The sequence below is a fragment of the Embiotoca jacksoni genome, unplaced genomic scaffold, assembly GCF_022577435.1.
Source record: "Embiotoca jacksoni isolate LCO1_2020_lvr unplaced genomic scaffold, fEmbJac1.0.p SCAF_12, whole genome shotgun sequence".
NCBI lineage: Eukaryota > Metazoa > Chordata > Actinopteri > Embiotocidae > Embiotoca > Embiotoca jacksoni.
In genome coordinates, this window is record NW_027185252.1 from 9,027,260 (window position 1) to 9,047,492 (window position 20,233).

At 40.6% G+C, this 20,233-nt stretch overlaps 1 protein-coding gene across 3 annotated transcripts in view; it reads right to left on the reverse strand.

Annotated features, from left to right (window-relative positions):
• Positions 1–15,331: 15,331 nt before the first annotated feature.
• pax2a (paired box 2a) overlaps positions 15,332–20,233 on the reverse strand; it is a 31,021-nt gene continuing 26,119 nt past the window's right edge. For 2 of the 3 annotated variants that reach the window (XM_069144622.1, XM_069144621.1), the window contains 2 exons: positions 18,279–18,365; positions 17,939–18,105 (listed from right to left, as the gene is read on the reverse strand). In XM_069144622.1, the coding sequence (XP_069000723.1) occupies positions 18,029–18,105; positions 18,279–18,365 (164 nt within the window). In that variant the 3' untranslated portion in view covers positions 17,939–18,028. Of the gene's footprint in view, positions 18,106–18,278; positions 18,366–20,233 lie in introns of all 3 variants that reach the window. The other variant, XM_069144623.1, reaches the window with a different exon arrangement.

Sequence of the window (20,233 nt, forward strand, 5' to 3'; positions counted from 1 at the left end):
AATTTATTTCTGAAGTCAACATAATTTAGTTTAGTTTTTAACTAAACCAAATATATTTGATTACTATAATATACAATGAATAGAAAACTAAAAACCATACTGTAAGCGATAAAATGTCCTATTTAGGTCTGTGGTCCTGGTTGGGATAATTTAAGGATTTAACATTTTGAAGCAGGGAAACATTTCATATATTTTAATAATGTATTTTAATGCTCTCTAATGTATAATATAATGTATATATAATGGCACTTTATAAGGTATTAATATAAACAGTGGCTTATATTAGCTGACGGAGCATACAGATATTGAACAGTAAATGTTTCTAAACTAAGGTGGCCCTTAAAAAGTAGAATTAATGCATATACATTATGTTTGTTTCTGCCGTTTCTAATTCTAAAAGCCTCAATGGCCACTCAGCCTCTCAGAGCATCATGGGCTTAATTTCTAATTTCTCATAAATAGCCGTGTTCTGAATATCTGTTAATGTATTTATTGACAAATTTAAGTCAGTGCACAAAACTTTTGTGCTGAATTTATGTTGGGAATTTTTAACATGAACCCACAATGCTATATACACAAAAAATGGTTCAGTGTGTTAAATAAAAGTTTTTGACTGTTCATATTTATAAAGAAACTTCAACAACAGCACCTTTTATGAATCACATGCCTTAATGATAATAAAGATACACCTGAGAAATATGGACGAGTGTAACCTCAGTGTACATTAGCCTTTTTATTGATTATTAAACTATGTATTTTAAATTAATCATATTTTAGTCTGCACTGTACCGTTCAGACCCAAAAGCCTTAAAGACTTTGCAACATTTTGGTTTAATCAGAATGTTTTTTTTTTTTCTAAAAGTGATGATATGAAATGTTAATGATATAACAGAAATAACTGGGAGATTTATGAGATGTCACGATAACACTCCTGAAGACTCTGGGTGGCCTTGTTTACCCAGCATGCATCTCTCTCTCAAGGTGAATACAGACATGAAAACCCAGTGTGTCAGATTTTTGGAAGCCTGAAGGCTGTATATGCATTTTGTGAATATAGTTCATGTAAATACCATGGCACAAAGTGAATCCATGTGTACAGGTCGACCAGGTTTTAATCACACTGTATTTGCAAGAACATCGAAGTGTTCCCTGAACATCACCTCCAAATGTGATCCATTTGTAAACTAAACAAGAGCAAGAATGGAAATCAGCCTCATGGATCCAGACTTTAATGAGTTTTTATGAACATCATAAGGATATCAAAAATGTCTGTAATTACACTACAACATTCTTCAAAAGTAATTTTACATTTCGACACAAATTATAATTTTATTTCATATGAGATAATACAGAATTTAATTCACAAGTTGATATCCCACTTGAATATATAATTTTGTTGATGTTTTATAAGGATTTCCAAAGCTAAATTTCAATGGAACGACACGTTTATGCTCGGTAAAAATCTCTACATAGTAATGCTGCTGTAAAATAATTTGACACAGATAATTCCTCATTTTTTATGACGTATCAACAATTTTACTTTGCTTGTTTGCTAGTAATAAAGTATTCACTTCCCATCTATCAGTTGTGCCCCAATTACTGCTGCTCAGTGCAGGATCTGATAATAATGATGAGTATTATGCAGCTGTAGCTAGATGCTGTTGTCACACCTCTGTAGGTGTGTCCCGTTTACACGCCACTAAAACTGCACTGCAACTTCCATCTTGGATCACGCTTTTAGAGCAAAGAGCCAAAGGATGGGAAAACAAGGAGGCCCCACCGAGGACCCCCAGACCAGCAGGCTGAGATTAGAGGACATTTGTTCCACAATATTGCTGCCTCCTGGTTTCCTTAGGCTGGTGCGTTTGCACAGAAGGTGTAGGCAGATATTTGGGCAGCGGCCAAAGCCTTTCCTTGCTGGCGGGCCACCTCACTCGAGCTGCAGGTGCTGAGAAGGACTCCCCACTGCTCCCTAGTGTGGTCTGCGACCCTACAGGCTGATGGAACAAATGCTGGTCTAGAGAAAATAAACTTATCTCATTTGGATGACAACACATAGCCTCGGGTTACTGTGTTGTGTTGCACCAGTTTTGAGAAACAAGTCGGATGGGGTCAGTGGCTCCTCCATTGCTCTCCTCCGCTGAGAGAGGAGTTGTTTCGCTCTTGTTTTATTCTCCATTCTTACTGTTTGCTAATTCATCAGGATTAATTCATCTGATTTGAAATATTACTGATTCCCTATATTGCACTTTGGGAGTATTTTTTTTTTTTTTTTTAATCATAACTGGGAGCGCTTGAGGTGTTATCTGCGGAGGGGCTCTCTTCTGACTGACCTGGCCCTGACCCTGACCCCTGAGGTGAACCCCATCACACAAAGGTGTTAGTATGCCACCAGGCATGATGGATCACACCTCAGATCCCTGTGATCTTATAATCACGACCAATCATCGGGCCTCTCTCTGTTACTATAATGATCGGCAATGATTCGGGCCCAGAGTATTCAGATGATGGATGGGAGGCTCGTGCCGGGTCCTGAGAGAGGATGAGTCAGGCTTTCAATGTCTATCGAAAGCGTTGGTAGGTTGGCTAGTTGTTCACATCTTTATCATAATGAAGTGGAGATACTTAACCCTGGAGTACGCAGGGGTCTCTTGGTGCCTTAACACTGATGTTTAAGGTGACCCCCCTCAGGGAGACGCCCACATATTGGCCAACCATTTCGCCAGATGATATGCTAATTTTTGTGACCTTAGATTGAGCTGGGTTACTCCCACGTCTACTGAAGAAAAAGATAATGAACTCAGCACAACATTTAAGGTTTTATTTACATGTCTTTAATTTGAATTTAATGTTTAGGTTATCAGTTATCAGGGACAAAAGCGTCCTTGTGACACTTCTAAATGCTGCACTCAAACTGAAATACATGCAATGATTTTGCAGTCCTTTCAAATACATACAGAACATTAGGTTAATAAAAAATACTAATGTTTCCAGCATGAGAGCTATTTGTATGTAGAGAAATGCAGCAATGAAATGTTTGAAGCCAGGTTCTGTACTGTATCTCTATATAATACATGCAGTGTCTATGTCTGGCCTTGGATTTGGGTAAAGGCTGTCACAAGCTCACATGAGTGCATGCATCACAGAGCAGGGGTACTCATCCAAACCCCACCCAAAAACCCAGTCCCCCGGTGCAGGGAATTACTGGGCCTCTCCCAGCTCCTGGTAACCCCTTCATTATCCACACACCAATGAGTCCGGATCAGATTCAGCCTTTCTACAGGGGGGAAAAGAAATGGAAATTGGGAGGCAGGGGCTGCAGTTCATGCATCTGAACAATGCCTCAATGTTTAAGAAGTGGCCTCTTGGATGGGAAGTGATAGGGTTCACTTGTGGTTGGTCTGGACTGGGCGTCCTTGTTTTCATTTGGTCACTACTGAGAATATGCCCTGGTTCTTCTGGGTCTGTGGCTATTTAATATGATTAATTAGCATCGTTGCTTCACAGAAAAAAAAACATATTTGAGTATATTTTTGCTATTTCAATGTGCTGTGTGCTGTGTGCTTACCCTTCTCTCTGTCCAGATCACTGTTTTTTCCTCTGTATGTCCTCTATTCATTTTTAAATTAACCTCCTAATGGACCTCATCTGTCCAGAGAGAGCCTATTAACTCAAGCCCTACTCTCATCCAGGGTCCCTGCCACAGAGGGCTGCAAACCCCACCCACACAAACGTGTCCCTTACTGCCCATCAAACATCCTCACACATCACGAAACAAAAATCAAATGTGGGAGAGGTAACGAAAGGATTGCATTATATATAGTTAATTATCTGCTGCCCTTTTCCGAGCTGCAGAATTAGAGAGTTTTAATTGCTTTATCACCTGGGCTTGTGAGTGCAGCAACTCGGCAATCAGCCTGATTTGTTTTAAATGAGCTGCCACGGGATGGGGTGGGAATCTCGATGCCCGCTCTCTCTGCCCTCCAGCATCTATAAGTGAAGCAGTGGGCTAAGAAGGGTGTAGAGTGAGGCCGGGAGGTTGCAGAATGGTAAATTGAATGTCTGTAAATGACTGTAATTCAACAGTGTCAGTCCCTGAAGATGGCTCAACATTTTCCAGTGGCCGAAATGGTCATAATGAAGCTCTACGTTCGAGGGGCTCTTTTTTTTTTTTTGTATTCTTCTTTTTTGAGGTTTCAAAAAACCCCCGGCACATTAACTCCCCCAGGACGTTGCGGTAGCCTTGGGATTTAAACACCAGTGTTACTGAAGCAATTAGCATATTTCTGTATTAAAGGAGAGAAGCGTGACAGTGTTTTCCAGGATGTCAGTATGTATCATTAAAAGGCATATTTTAATTAGGGACATGTTAGTTCGTTACACTAAATGGATTAACATTGCTTGTCAAGGGTAGAGATATGTTTTACATTTAAGTCCACTGGGGAACAAGGTCTCAATTTAACAAGACATCTTAAGTTGAGATCAGTCTTGTTAGTGGGAGATTCAGAAATGGCACTTAGACACTTTAATATTTTCCAAATTTGTGAAGATGCCGTGTCGCTGGGCTGCTGTTTGCGTGTAACCGAGTGTAAGAGCTCAGTTGTTATGTCGCAATAATCTGCAGGCTGCGATGTTGAAAACGATACGAAAGGCAGACGGTTTGCATTTGCAAACTCTATTATTAATGACAGACAAATTGGTTTAGTTTACATTTATATTTTGTAAAATAAGTTCATCCATCCGTAATTACGTTCTTGCTTTTGAAAGTTTTTGAGCAGAGATTTAAAAGCTTGACGGTACACTTTCTGACGATGCAGCGGGTAGAGGTTCTGCATGACCGTTTGGATCAAAGAGTGGTTATCTCTCCTATTGAGCTGTTCTCACCTCTGTCTTCTCTCATTATGGGGTGGACAACAAGAATTTCCCTCCATTAATCAGAACCCAATCCCTGGGTCAGCCATCACGAGAACTCCTAACAAGCCAAAATGCAAAAAGAAGTGTTGGCAATAAAATAAATAAATAAAAACAAGACAAACATCTCCTGAATGTCATAGATGCCAGAGAATTGATTTCTTCCCTGTTAGTGGGAGAAAATGGGTGAGAAACTACTGCTTAGCCAGAGGTTCTACTAAATTAGATTCACTTTGTGTGTTCAGTCAGCAATCAGTCAGCAAAGTCAACTTGAACTGGTTGTGAAGTAAGCATTCATATTAATTGGCTTTTTTTTCTGCTGTGAATGAAATAATCCCCCTACATGACCACGGTGGATAGCCTGCATACATTTAGACAAGTTGTTTTTATCCATATATGAATAATGGCTCCTGTTAGAGAATGTATTTTCCATAAAGAGCACATCAAAGCAATTCAAGACCATCAGGGTAGTTATTAGGACGTGAACCCGCCAGCTGTGTTTTTGCACACCTGCAAGGATTATATCCAATAGGATTTACAGCCCAGAGGAATAAAAAAAACAAAAGTTGGCTGAATTATTGACATGTGCTGCACTATGTGGTTCCCACTAAAAGATGAGATTGATTCACACTTCTACAGATGTAGATGTGATGACATATATTCTGGTGAATGCTGCCAAAAATTAAGCATCTTAAAATCAGATGAATAACAGAATATATGCATCCAGAATTTATAAATCTCTCCATGCTTTGCCACTTTCCTGTTTAGGTATAATGCCCTGCCCTACTTTGCCAGTTCTTGATTAAAATGTTGACTTTTTGCTGGGTAATAACCTGATTAATGTAATTGAATGTAAAAGGGCGTAGCTCAGCAGCACTGCTGATCACTGGAGATGGATTAGGAGAGAAGGCTTTCAAATTGAATACAGTTCTCCCTCCTCAGCTTGTTAATTGTGCCGTTTACCACTACCTGAGTCAGTGACCACTGCTATTTAGTCTCTCTAATGATGATGCACAGTCGGACCCAACCACAGATAATTAAAAAAGCCTTCCCTGCACCCACCCCCCATCTCTCTCTGTCTTGAGTTTGGTGTTGCATTGACAAGCCGCACCAAGGCCAGATATTGAGCTGTCTGCTTTGCAGAGTCTTGTCTGCAGGACCATGTAGCCCTCTAAATGCTGTTATGTTGTGTGTTTTGCAGAAAGAAAGTTAGGTATAGCTCTCTGGTATTTGACCGTGATTAATGGCAGAAAAGTATGAGGTTTTGCCAAGTTCTTCATGTCAAATCCCCCCCCCCCCCCTCCCTTTGTCTCACTTGAGCTAAAACACCTGATCGTATACTATTATTAATATCAAAAAGAGAAAAACAGTCCTTTGGCTTAGTTCATTACTTTCCAGTTGGAAAATCAAGAAAATGAATATATATATATATATATATATATATATATATATATTGTAAATATTTGTATTCATTTCACCGTTTACATCGTTAACATTTAAGTTTCCACATACAGATGAGTCACAGAGAGGCTGTACCTGTTAAACTGTGAAGAAGTCAGATGATTCATAATCAAGATAGTTTTTGTTAGGTTATAGAAAATAGTTAATAGGCCCACATTTATGTGTTTTTCAGTACAAGTGACACATTTAATAGTAAGTTATATGTGAGGCATCACAAACTGCACAGCCATGTGGGTTTGTTGGTGGCTGGGACATTTTTATTTGTGGTGTATGGCGACGGCTGTTTGGTCAGTTTTGTTATTTCCTCTGCTAAAGGCTAGGTGGTCGTCTTTTTAATTGTCATCACCATTTGCGATTTTACAATATATTGGACTTCATTTTAATTACTGATTGTTTTCATTATTTTCTAATTCAATTATTTAGTCTGCGAAATCACAAAAACAGTGAACCTGATCTGAGTCCAAGATCAACATGTCTTCCTGTTGCCAATCCAAAAGTTTAAAAACCCAAAGTGGTTGAATTTAAAATAAACATAGGGCTGGGTTCAAAACGTTTTAATACCGATACCTTGACTTTGATTACAGTATCTGATTTATACTTTTGTGAATACTCATTTTCTAGATTCCATTTTGAGACAAAAAAAAAGTTGGCAGAGATGTCACTTTTTTCCCAAAATGACATTCGAACCAATATCGAATGACACGCAATACGTTCGTCAAAGTGGTTGTGTGCTTAACGTTGCTCCGCTGGTCTGAGGTGTCTCTGCTGCTTCATTTAGGTGGCAACTTCAACAAACAGCAATATCTTTTTGTTTTAGTTACTTTGCTATCTATGGTGCAGAACCCAAAATACTTACACTTCAAAGATGTTTTGGTGTCGTGATTGTCCCCTCTGCACGACTTTGCTCGCTAGTGTCCTTCATTTTACCTTCGTCTGATCAACAACTCGTGATCATATTGGGTCAAATAGGATCAATAGGTCAAGCTGATCGTGACTTGTTAGAGCGCCCTCAGCTGGATGACGAGGTAAACTACTTCAAACGGTCCGCTGCGCATATAGACTGTAAATTTTGAATTCAAACCAGTCGTTACAGTTCGAGTGTTAATTATACGTTCAAACAAGTGTTAGGGTTTCCAATAAAAAGGGACAGACCTACTAGCTAGGCGACTGCGCACAGAGGAGCCTCCAGTTACTGTAGTTCACACAATTCGGACCTACGTGTTGCCAAAATCTAGTGTGAGTGGAAAAAAAAGGCGTTCTAATGAAAGATTTATCCAAGTTAAAACCGATTGATTTTAACTGTGTGGGCAGGCCGCCCAAATAAAGTGTATGTATGGGAAGCACTGTATTGGCTCACTGATGCTGATTTACATTTACTCCTGTGTGTTTCAAAATGAAAATGTGTCAGTGTGGATGTGGTCTCGGTATCGAAATTTGGTACAGAATGAAAAATGCATTTTTCAATGTTAGATGGTCTTGAGGCAATTCAGTCGGTGCCATAAAAGTATCACAGATTGGTACCCAGCCCTAAATACACACGTTTTTGCTTGAAAATTAAATTAAATAATATTTCAGAGGATCAAAACAGTTGCAGATATGTTTTATGTCAATCAGATAATTGTTTTCAACTTAATTTTATCCTCGGTTGAGTTTATATTAGAAGTCATAAATTACTGTATCATTTCCTGTGACTAATATATTCCTAACATTGATGCAAGGGTTTGATCAGTGTTTTTCTCACTTTAACAATAAGATTGTTAAGAGTTAATTTCTCTGTTACATTATCAGTTATCTCGTATGTATCTTTTGTCCTCATTAAATTAGATTGGCAGAATAGTTGTATGTAATTCTATGGGAAAATATTCTTCCAGTTGAGAGCATTTTTCTTCCACAAAATGCTACTCTTTTTACAAATCAGTTTCAACCATATCAAATTGAAATTCATCTTTTTAAATGTTGAAGCAGTCCAGAATGAGGAGCATTTTTAAGAGGTCTGAGAGGAAAAGCAGTCTGTGAATTACACAGCTTGCAGTCTTGAGTAAGTGCTGAAATAATTAGGAGAGAGAAATCTCTGGCTTGTGCAAACTTCCTTCCACCATTGCAGAACAAAATAATAAAGAGAATGTGTGTGAGACAAAGGCAAAGAGACCCCCATGGTGCCTGGGTCTCTGCTTCCTGTCATGAGTATTCCTTCGGGGTTTCACATGACAAAACGCAGAAAGTTGTTTTGTCCCCGTGCCTGTCACGATCCACCCTCATAACCGCAGCTGTGTGTTTGGGTGCATATGAGTGCGTGTGTGTGTGTGTGTGTGTGTGTGTGTGTGTGTGTGTGTGTGTGTGTGTGTGTGTGTGTGTGTGTGTGTGTATGTGTGTGTTTGGTTGTGCACGTTTACACATGTGTGTTTGTGACTGTGCTTTTCTTTTTTTGTGCTGGCATGTTGTCTCGCTGTCTTCCCTGTCAGCTCATAGCCTGGCACCTGCTCTCGTGTTCCTAATTAGTCTCATTTAATTAATTATATTCTACAGCACATCTCCTCTCTGTTCATAGGCAGTTCCTTTCTGTAGGTTTCACTCCCGTCCTTCTGCTCTTGTATATCCTTACTTTTCATGTGCGGAGAATACTCTTTACGTGCTGTGTATTGCGGTTGTATGAGAGATTGCTAAAAAAAAAACACCAAAAAAACAGACAGGGTGGTGTTTGGTTTAGTTTCATGTGACATATCAGGTGAATTACACATTTAAAATAGAAGAAAAATGCTTCCTTTAGTCAGCAATGTTATCATACTCTCAAAAAATTGAATTGGTAACTTTTTCCCCCGCTTCAAATTGATGCTAAATGAGTGTTTTTTGTTCGCGAGACAAGCTGACAACCAGCTGACTCTCAAACAGAATCTCTTCAGTAAGCTGCAGGAAAACAAGACGAGTTTCAAGCAGGGTGAGTAAACAGAAATCAGGGAAGCACTTTACCTGTGACAGTTGGTCTAAGCACCTCTTTCTTCTCTGTTAGCTTTTCTGTTCCATTTGTCAGGTTCACTTGGCTCGTTCACCGTTCTCTGTTGTCTAATAGGTGTATTTTCACTGTGCTTGGCACTACAGTGAAGAACCCAATGGAGAGGAATGAGAGAGAGAGAGAGAGAGAGAGAGAGAGAGAGAGAGAGAGAGAGAGAGAGAGAGAGAGAGAATTGAGTTTATTGTTCCCCAGAGTCCCCAGAACAATTACTCATCATCTGGACACGATGATAAGTTAACAGGAAGGAATATATGTATCTGCTCTTGAGATTATTGATTTTTGATTGTCGAGATAGAAATATACTACAATATGTATATCACTAAAAGCACAAAACACCCTGTCCTGAAACCACCTTTATGTTACATGAGGTGCGATAACTCCTTAAAAACAAGTGACACTAAGAAGGGGGCATCCAAGGTGCACATGCCCATCAATGAGCAACAGTGGAAACGGCGTTGGATTTCACTTCCTGATGTCAGAGAAGAGTGGCAGCCAGTAGCAGGCAGCCTCCCAGCTGCCCCTCATCCCATGTTTTCCACTAGAGGATCCTGGGCTTAAAGAAAAGATGCCTTTAATAATTCAGACTCGTGATGAACACCACCCAACACAGCCACAAAAGACAAGATCAAACTTTTGGCAAAGGCAGCGACGCAGCGGGCTGATAGTGTTTCCGAGCATAGCTCGCTGTACGTTGACCATATGGACATGATAATCACCCGTGGGATGAATCAGCAGATTCTTGATCTGGAGCCCAAAATCACACGACACCTTAATTAGCTGGTGTTGATATCGCCCTTCACAGTGCTAATTTGTCACCACCAACAAAACGGCTTCTGGCAAGCACCTTTCTGGTAAGGAAAACAGAAATGGAGCTTTTAAGGTGGCAAACACTTGAAATCTATGAGGAAATCTCCCCTGACGGGGAAGTTATCAACGAAGGTTTCGCATTGAATCGTGTTACATATTAGCAGTCAATTATGAGGGAATAAGCATGAGTTTGTCTTGGTTATTTCCTGACTAATACATGCAGCCATCATTAAATTATTTGGGACTGTGTTTATTCCCAATGACATGCAGTTTCCCAATAAGGTGTAAATAATTGCTGGCTTCCTCGGGAGGTGTAGCCACCATGAAGCAGCGAGTTGAAAAGGTCAGACTTGTTCTGCACGCCAGCTCTAAAGTGGTTTATTAGCATCCCAACGACATATTCAGGAGATCGTCTGAGACATAATTACCTGGATAAGGTACAGATGAATACTGTATTTGGGGGAGAAGGCAAGGTTGGTTGGATATTGGCTTTGTCTCCATTAACCTGGAGCGCGGTGTTAAAGGATCTGTTTGTGGAGAGAAAATGACAGGGAGTCGGGCTGACGGGGCCGGACTGAGACAGTTAAAGGCCCCTCGCTGCATAGGATAATTAATAAATAAAATACCAGGGGAGCCCCTGCCATGCCTTCGTCTATGACAGGGGCTGTCTCCAGTGCGCTAAAGCATTAAATGACCAATTTCTGTCAGACTAACTTCCACCACGTTCTCTCTCCCTCTCTCTTTCGCTTGCCCTCTCGTCTCCGCTCCACTCTCACCCCTCTCTCCCCCGTTCCCTCCCTCGCTTCCTCGTTTTCTGAAGTGGGGCTACTTTGCTCTCTTTGCACTGAGTTTTTCAGCGACTGATGGCTCTAGTTCATTTCTGCTGAATTAATTGGTCCCTGAATGAATTCTGTTGACAGGGCAATTCATCATGTGTTTGGCCTGACAGTGACTGGGTGTTGGGTAGGGGAGGGGGTGGAGGTGTTGGGGAGTGTGTGTCTCTGTGTGTGTGTGTGTGTGTGTGTGTGTGTGTGTGTGTGTGTGTGTGTGTGTGTGTGTGTGTGTGTGTGAGAGTGAGAGAGTTCAGGGGGGCGGTGTGGGGAGCCAGTCAGAGGTGGTGGGGGTTGGTGGTTGTGGCCTCCCACTTTTCTTCCTCCCCTCTTTGCCTCGTCTCTTCTTCTTCCTCTTCCTCCTCCTCCGTCCTCCTCATGCTGCAAAGGCTCGATGCTCTTGTTGAACTGTTTTACCAAAACAGTTGGGACACAAAGACACCCCTCCCGCCTCCCCCTCCACCAGGCTGGGCTTCTGTCAGACAGAAGACACTCTCTCATTTTGAAGGGGGGCACACAGGTCAGTGCTACCCCATTTTACACATTTTGGCCTTTTATTACGCCCCTACACGCTTCCTCCCCAGCCCCGACTCCCTCCCCTCCACTTGATATGCACACATAAACACAGGAACAACCATTCCTCGCCCCACAGCTCCTCAACTCTTTTGGAGAGTGACATAATCAGGTACCGAGGCATATTTAGTGCTTAATTACACAACGTGTCGCACAATGGCCATTCAAAACGATAATTTAGCTCCTGAAGGGAAATCGCTTTGCACTGCTGACTGATCTAACAGGGATGGGGATGGTATAATAGCATATAGTTGGCAGATGAGGCCTGGGCTGAGAAACACAGCAATTTTATTTCTCCAGACAGCTCGTCGACGGCTCATTATTCTAATTGCGAACGATACTGGAGTACAGGATGCACACAGAGCCTGAGCATCCTTTGAGTTTGAGCATGGAGGAGACCTCTTTAGGCTGTGTTGAGTCAATCAATGCTCACTCATTACAAACATCACAAAGTCATGTTCTTGTCGCCTGGATGGTCTCACCCGCCGACAGTGAAAATAACCTCATAATCATTGTTCTGTCAGGATCATCAGCTTGAACTCTCTGGCTCCCTCTGAAATAACTGTAATTCGTATGAGTTGATGATTTATCGTCACAAACCTGTCATTTTAATTTCAACACCTATTACACTTGGACCAAGGTGGTAAACACACAGTTGCTTCTTCAGGAAGACTTTGAGACTTTTATATTCATTTGAAGACATGCATCTTCGCTTTCAAGACGTAAACAACACAAGAATTCAATCTTTTTAACTTGCGACACATGCAGTAGTAGCTTCATGATCTAACATTGGACCACTTTAGTGCTTCCTTTCCCCAACACAAATCCATTTGGGATTAACAGAGTTAACGAAGGCAGCCCTGTGAACAATACTGCACCCGTGCATCCACTAATTAAAGCTGCTTCTAATGAGGGCTCGTTGATTGACACGGCAGGGTTGGCCTCTCCCCTCACTAGCATCAACTATGACAGCCACATGATGAGGCTGATGACAGGCTCCCATGCAGGCAGATGACAGGACATCACCGCTAGACCACCACAACTCCTCGTCTCCGAACAATACTACACTTGTATGACACCAACAGATTCACGAGCCTCAGATAGAAGATGTTTACACAAAGAGTGATGATTAAATTAAAAATTCTGGGTGATTACACAGGACTTTTTCAGTGTTTGTTGCATTCAAAGGACACACTCTGTCGACCACTGGTGGAAGAATCTAAAGAATAAAAGTACCAATACAACAGAGTAAAAATATTACAATAAAAGTAAAAGTCCTGCAATCAAATGCTTACCAAAGTAAAAGTGCGCGTTATCAGCTAAATGTGCTTTTATCATATTACTTTATCAGTCTGTTAATATTAATGCATTAATGAAAGTAGCATAATACCATAGCAGGTACAGTTGCTGCTAGCTTTAACCAGTTGTTTTGTATTTGGTAATTTAGTTCAGTCGTTACTAGTTGAAAGGGTCACAAGATAAATCTGAGAAAGCAAAGAAAAATCTTTGGCTTTTTTCAATTATCTCTTGTTGTGAAATATTGGATATTCATGGATAGGACGACTATACTTGATAGCAAAGAAAAACTACAGTTATTAGATAAACAGTGTAGGGATCGGCATTTCAAGCATTAATACTATTCAGTATTCGCCGGGAACTAATTGACTATTATTTGAAGACCTGCCTCCCTTTGGCCACACCTGCATGTACGTACACACACGGATAGAAAAAAAGATAGAAAACATTCATGCTGTAAACTTTGAAAACCTTTGCTTTGTACAAAGCTGATAAGAAGCATGTCTTTAGCTATCATCTTTGAGACTATGGTCTTTGTTCCCTCTGCATGTCAAACTTATTTCTGGTGACAAAGCTAGCCCCTGATTATTGATCTATGTATGGGCTGTGTGCTCGCTGCTTTGCTACCTGTGGCAGACTTATATTCTAGCTTTACATTGGGAGAGTTTCACTTCATTTCACTTTATTTCACTTCATTTTCAATTGTTTTTTTTTTTTTTTTTTTTTTTAGGTTTTTTTTTAGGTTTTTGCCACAGAACTTTTTGACGGCTGTTGCCGACCTTTCTGCTGTTTGTATTATCGCATCTGATCTCACAGAGTGACACACATTTCACTGGAGCCTGCCATATTTTTCTTTGTTTATTTTTGGGGTTGTTTAATGGCGGTTGGCAAACAGCTTTTCGATGTATTTCTGCCACCTTCAGGCAGTAGTAGCATTACCAGCAGGCACCAGAGTAAGACAGTAGTCCCATAAACTATTTAATTAGATTTTTTTTTTTTTTTATGACTATCATAAACTATCCCTGAAATGCAGTGGAGTAAAAATGATAATATTTCTCTCTGAAATGTCTTGGGATAAACGTATTAAGTAGAAAAAAACAGAAATACTAAAAGGAAGTGCCCCTAATTGTACAGTTCTTGAGGTAATATACTCACTTACTTTCCTCCAGTGCTGTCAACCACCAATATTTTGAGATACTTAAGACGTCTGGGTTATAAAGAATTTACATTTTAGAAAGTGTATATATATATATAATTTAATTCAGTATGTTGATATATATGAAACTTTTGCCGGGGATTGCTTCAGACTGTGTCCACTTACTGGCTCTTTACAACTGTCTTATTTTGCTGTATATATTATCAGTGACAGACATGAATCATGGCAGAGGCCAAGCTGTAGGGCATCTCCAAGCCAAGTTGACAATGAGGGTGAAGTGTTTGAGTAAATCTTGTGTGAGGCCCGTCGGCCCCCTTCGCAGGGCCTCTCTGCGCGGGGTTTGAGAAGCCCTGAGGATGACAGGTGCTTTTCGTAATGCCTAACTGATGAGAGCCAATCAGTGGGCTCCATTCTGCTGGTGTGTGTCTCTTCTCCTGTTGTTGTCATCTGGCCTCGCTAAAGTAAAGATGAGCTTGACTGACAGATGCATCCGGGTTCACAGTTTATTGGTTTCTACGAGAGAGCCAGATATGCCAATTTAGACAGGGTAGTGACAAAAAAGTTCCCATCTAAATGGAATAATTTTACCACTGGGAATTCTCAGCTGGGAGAAGAGGGAGTGTTAGATTGTGTGTGTGTGTGTGTTTTTTTCTTTTTGTATCTTTTAACAAGGCCTGAATGACAAACACATAGGACAGTTAGGGTCTGACAGAAACAGCAGCTTTTGATGCTTCACAGGGGATCCATGAAATAAACAATAGGCAGAGGAAAGCAGAGAAATTGAATTACAACTGGCTAGGCTCGTGTGTTTCAGAGTGGAGAGTGGAAGTGAGGCAGCAGCAGTGTGGTAGAGCAGGATGAAACCAATGCATCATTAAATACACTGGAGTCAGGAGCTGGGGCCAAGCTCTCCTGCCTCCCCAACTGTCCTGTGTCTTTGTTTAACCCTCTTCTTTCAGCCCTACACACACACACACACACACACACACACACACACACACACACACACACACACACACACACACACACACACACACACGCAATGCAGTTGCTTTTTCTCTTATAGACTAAGGCTAATTTAAACATGAATGTATACGATTGTTTTGCACACTCACGCACACAAACAGTGTGTAGGGCGACCTTCATGTATTTCATATTTGAGTGCCTTGTGTAGTAGTGACTGTTCATAAAATCAAACATCAATACACCAGCAGCAGGATCCTTGAACTCTGAATCATTTTCTTATGGGGTTAATAATGAGGGGACACCACGTCAACGACAGACATATAAAAGAATTTATTTCTCATGTGCACAAAAAAAGAATTGGAACAGAACTGAAACAGAACAATGATTGAGGCCACAAGGCTTTCCGTATAGATTTTCATCAGAAATCCTTTTTATGTCCATGACACGTCTCTTGTATCATCTTTACAACAGCAGAAGACCCATTGCTGCGGAGGTGCTCCACTTCCTAAAGCAAAAAAAAAAGACTTTGCCGGAATGACAGTGGCTCACACTTTGCGCCGGTTTCATTTTCAGATATGTCGAGCTACAAATACAGTAGACAGAAATAGGCAAATCCCAAGTGCAATTTGTAGAGGAGAGCTTCTCCTGAAGAGCAGGACCGCAGTGTGTTTCTCTGTTTTCTGGTGCCCTCAGCAGTGACGGGTAACCCTGGTACCAGACGATGTGTTAGCTTGTGTAGAGTTAAAGAAAACTTCATCTTGGATACTAAACGGTTGCACTGGTAGCAGGAGGGTTGAGAGAGCCGAGGGAGGAGAGATGGTATGGATGCGTTTCTATACATGGAGGCACAGATCACCGTAATTTGGATTAACATAATGATCACAACATCTACAAACAGCAAACAGGACAATATCTTTGATTGTTGCCAAGGACTTCAGTTTGATCGTTTTAAGGGAATTTGTGGAGCAAAAGGGAAACCAGAGGAAGAATCATTTCACGCCGGAAGTCTTTTTGTACTTTTGAACTTTTATGCTGTTCTCCATGAGGGTTACTTGTTCCGAGCCCAACAACAAAAGATGATACAGAAAGCCATTAAACTCATTGCATAGTGACATAAAAAACATCATCATGACAACATCATGAGAATAAAATAAAATGACAAAGACAACCTATGTGATGTTAGCATCTGAAACCTGCTATTGACGTAGCCATAGGTTATACAGCAGTTGTGCCTTTTCTCGGAGCACAACATTACATTAAGACACAAATGTAATGCATGTTTTTTTTTTTTTATCAGTCTGTATATCTACAAAGGGAGCCAGTACATTAGTATGATACTGCAATGGTGTGTGTGTGTGTGTGTGTGTGTGTGTGTGTGTGTGTGTGTGTGTGTGTGTGTGTGTGTGTATGTGTATGTGTGACATTATATTTACAGAGAAGAATTGTCTTCACATTATTCACAAATCATTCTATAAAGCAGCATTTTGTTGCGATCGTTGGATTCAGTGTATTTCGCCTTTTTCATGACAGTCATATGCATCGTTCACCTGTTGAAAAGTCATGACATACATCTTCAGTGTGGACTTATTTAAAAGATAATACTGCTTTAATTATGCATACATATACTGTAAATAAAATATTAAATATCAAACTAAGTCTTTGGCAAATGTAGTTAAGAGTACATTCACAAAATATTTTTCAAAAACGCAAAAATGAATCAGTATTTCCTTTCAGCCCCTTTGGAGAGTGGAACTTTATGGAGGTTGGTGAATGTGTGTTCTTAAAGGCAATTAATTTCATGGAACAGGCATGGATATAGGTTGAAAAAACAGGTTTGTAAGGCAATTGTTGAAGCTAATTTGCAGTCGGTTTGCACAAACTGCATACAGCTTTCTAAACTGTGTAGGCATCTAGTGGTATGACTAAGTAGCTGAATGACATATAACTGAACTGAAAGGAATTTGTTCATGTAGCTGCAAAGCCATGGCTTGCAATATCTTCAGAAACTGAAGCACCAATGCAACATAAATATTTTCAACTTTAAATTGGTTAATTAATTTTAAGTGAATGTACCAAATAACATAAAAAAAAAAAAAGTTGTATAAGCTGAGGTTATAGTGCAAAAAAAGAGCAAAAGACATGACTATGGGATGAGAGAAATGTGACAGCTATTCTGAAAAATCTTTGTTTACATTAAAAATAACTGACGGAAAAAAATAATTTAAAGTATTGAAAATTCTGGCAAAACCACTTTGAGTTCATGGTCACCACATTTTTAATACTTTGCAAAATGATTTACATTTTTACATCTGATTGTTTGCCACAGGGAGTGTAATGTTGCCATTGGGGTGTAGGGTCAGTAAATGTTGTAGGGCATGCTGTGTTTATCTGATAATTTAGCTGGGACTGGAGAAATGGGAGCAGAGGACGTAGTCAAAGCACCAGAGTAAAGCCCGTTCTACAGCATGGAGCCAGGATCTCATTAAGTGTCAGAGGGGCCCCACAACACTGGTTCAAGTCGCTACATTATCAAGCTATGGGACTGTTGTCGTCTCCCCTGGACTTCTCTCTTTAGGGCAGAAAAATACTGCAGTTCATTACATAAAGGAATGTGAGGATCCATGAATAAAATAACAACAACAACAACAACAGCAACAAAGGAACAAAATTAAAAACCCACAACATTTTTTCCACATGGTATTCTTCACACTGTTTTTCTTCAATTTATATTTTATAATATATATATTTATATAATCTCTTAAAGTCATTCTGGAAGTGTTCAGGTCTGTGAGAGAGTGAGGGCATGAAAGTTCTGACTGCCCATTGGGCCCTTTTCCGACCGAGTGTGTTACGCTGAAGCTGGGCGCACCGCCGTCGACATTCCTCCACATCACATTAAGATGACGGGGTTTCCTTTGGGATTCCGCCTCACTTCCCTTTGACCTCAGTGTTTCTCAGACAGGGACAATATGGAGGCCGAAGCACTGGCCCTGCAGTTTGAGCTGGTCTCTGGGGTAACTAGTGGCGGTCGTAGGCAGTGGCAGCAGTGGGAGGTGCGGAGCCACGGGATGCGGCACTATAATAATAAGGGGAACCTGAAAGTTAACAGAAGAACGAGTTGTTGGAAACCACGAGGTCAAACATCACAAGACACATAAAGTGCCAAGAAAAGAGAATAATCAGAGCTTGGAGATTTGTATTGTAGTTTTTAATAGGTACATTAGCGTACAGTAGGATAATTTGTATTACAGAAGACAAAGTCACTTACTTAGTAATGCTGGATTGCTGAACCGCCATGCTTCGTTGTAAGTTGTGTATTGTGGATGAGAGTAAGGGTTTCCAGAAAAGTCCCCGCCTTTAGAACGAACGGGCAAAAATGATAATTAGTGAAGAGCTAAGGAACACAAATGGCTGATAATTTGTAAATTATAAGGCTACCAAGTAGGGCTGCACAATTAATCGTGTAAAAATTGTGATCTCGATTCATGTCTCTACAACTTCATTTCTAAATGCCAACAATTATGCGTCATTTGGACATCAGCTTCATCAAAACGAGCACTCCTATTCCCTTGACCAATGACAACGCAGCATTTACACCACGTGATGAAGAGCAGCAGAGACAGGCGCTGAGGAAAATGAACCCAGTGGGAGTGGATGAGATGCGAAGAAAGAGAAAGAAAACGCACCAAAAAAAAAATATGTGTTCAAAGGTTGTGTTTAATAAAAGAAGACAATTAACTGAAACTATGTTCAGTATCAGATTCATGAAGCTGCTGCATTTAAGCTAAGTTGATATTCTGTATCACTGTATTTTGTATGAGTTTTTTTTCTTTCTTCTGTATCAGGTAAATGACTCCACAAAATTTCAATATTGTAAAATTTCAATTGTAAAAAAAAATAAAAATGTAATTCTCATTTTATCCAGAACTGTGCAGCTCTAAAACCAAGTTATATTGCAGTATTAATATAATCTTGTCGCACAACAATGTTTGAGTGATTTTTGTCCTGGCCTCTTGTACAGCTTCTGTCCACAGCCCCTTCAGGTGAACTGTTTTATTCATCCTGTTCGTCTTTAGGATTTCCTCTGTTCTTCTCCTAAGTCAGGACTTCAGTGCTTTTTGTCCTGATTTAAAGTGACGATGCTGCACTTCAGGACTCTGTAAAAGTTGCCCAGAGACTCATTCTATCATTGTGCTCCCTGTGCAGGTCGCAGTTGGAGAAGACAAGAGGCTGAGGGGGGATACAGAGAGCGACGCTGTGGGTCCGCAGGTTTCTTTCTTTTTATGAGACTATAAAGGCTGGGTTTTATATGAAGCTGTTGAAGAATGGCCTTTGCATTAACAGTGTTTGGGGTCAATCACTAAATCTTTGGCCGCCAGATTAAAAAAAAAAAGCACAATCCCAGGATTAAGAGGGCACTTGTGTTTTTGTACTTGTTTGTGTATTTGCATTAGTTTAACATTAAACTCTCTCCAGTGGCATATGAGCTAATAAAGCATTTTAATTTGATTTGAGATATCAGCTTTTACCTCTGTTGATATCCTATAATGTTCATGCACATTGAGCTCACTTGTAAACGCTGCACGTCAGCTTTGATTACCGGTCAGGTACATGTCACGGAGCAATGAAGGGAATTGTGTTTTCAGTTGTTTGGAGGACAGATCTACACACGCTGGCAGCTATAGCATCCTCGCTGCTGGTTGTGTAACTTGAGCTCATCCCTGAGAGAGATAGTGATTTAAATATTTACAGGCCCTCCACGCCTCTGTGTTTTGACCCTTAACTGTTTGCTGTGAACCTGAACTGCAGGTTAAGTAGAGGGGAAAGAGATACGCTCTGCAGCCCCGGGTGTCCGGGGAGGCGAGGAGAGGAGCAAAAGCAGTGTTTATCGACGGGGCTGGTGAGAGTGCGCTGTGTGGACACGGCGAGGGTAATGAGCGCTGGGAGCTGGAGTGTAACTGAGAGGAACTGTCCTATCTCACGGCCACTGATTGTGGTGATCGCCTATCGAGTTCATCTAATGTCCTCATCCACAGACGCTAACCACACGCTAACCGCAGTCTAACAAAGCTATAATAAGCTCGCTTCAATCCTTTGAGTCAAGAGCAACGCTTTAAGGTTTCTTCACTGTCCCAGCAGTGAATGTGTGTTGTTAGTATATCTGTGTACTGTTATGTGGCCGGAGCATCACCTGAAGGGGACGATCTTGTGAAAGTAAAGACC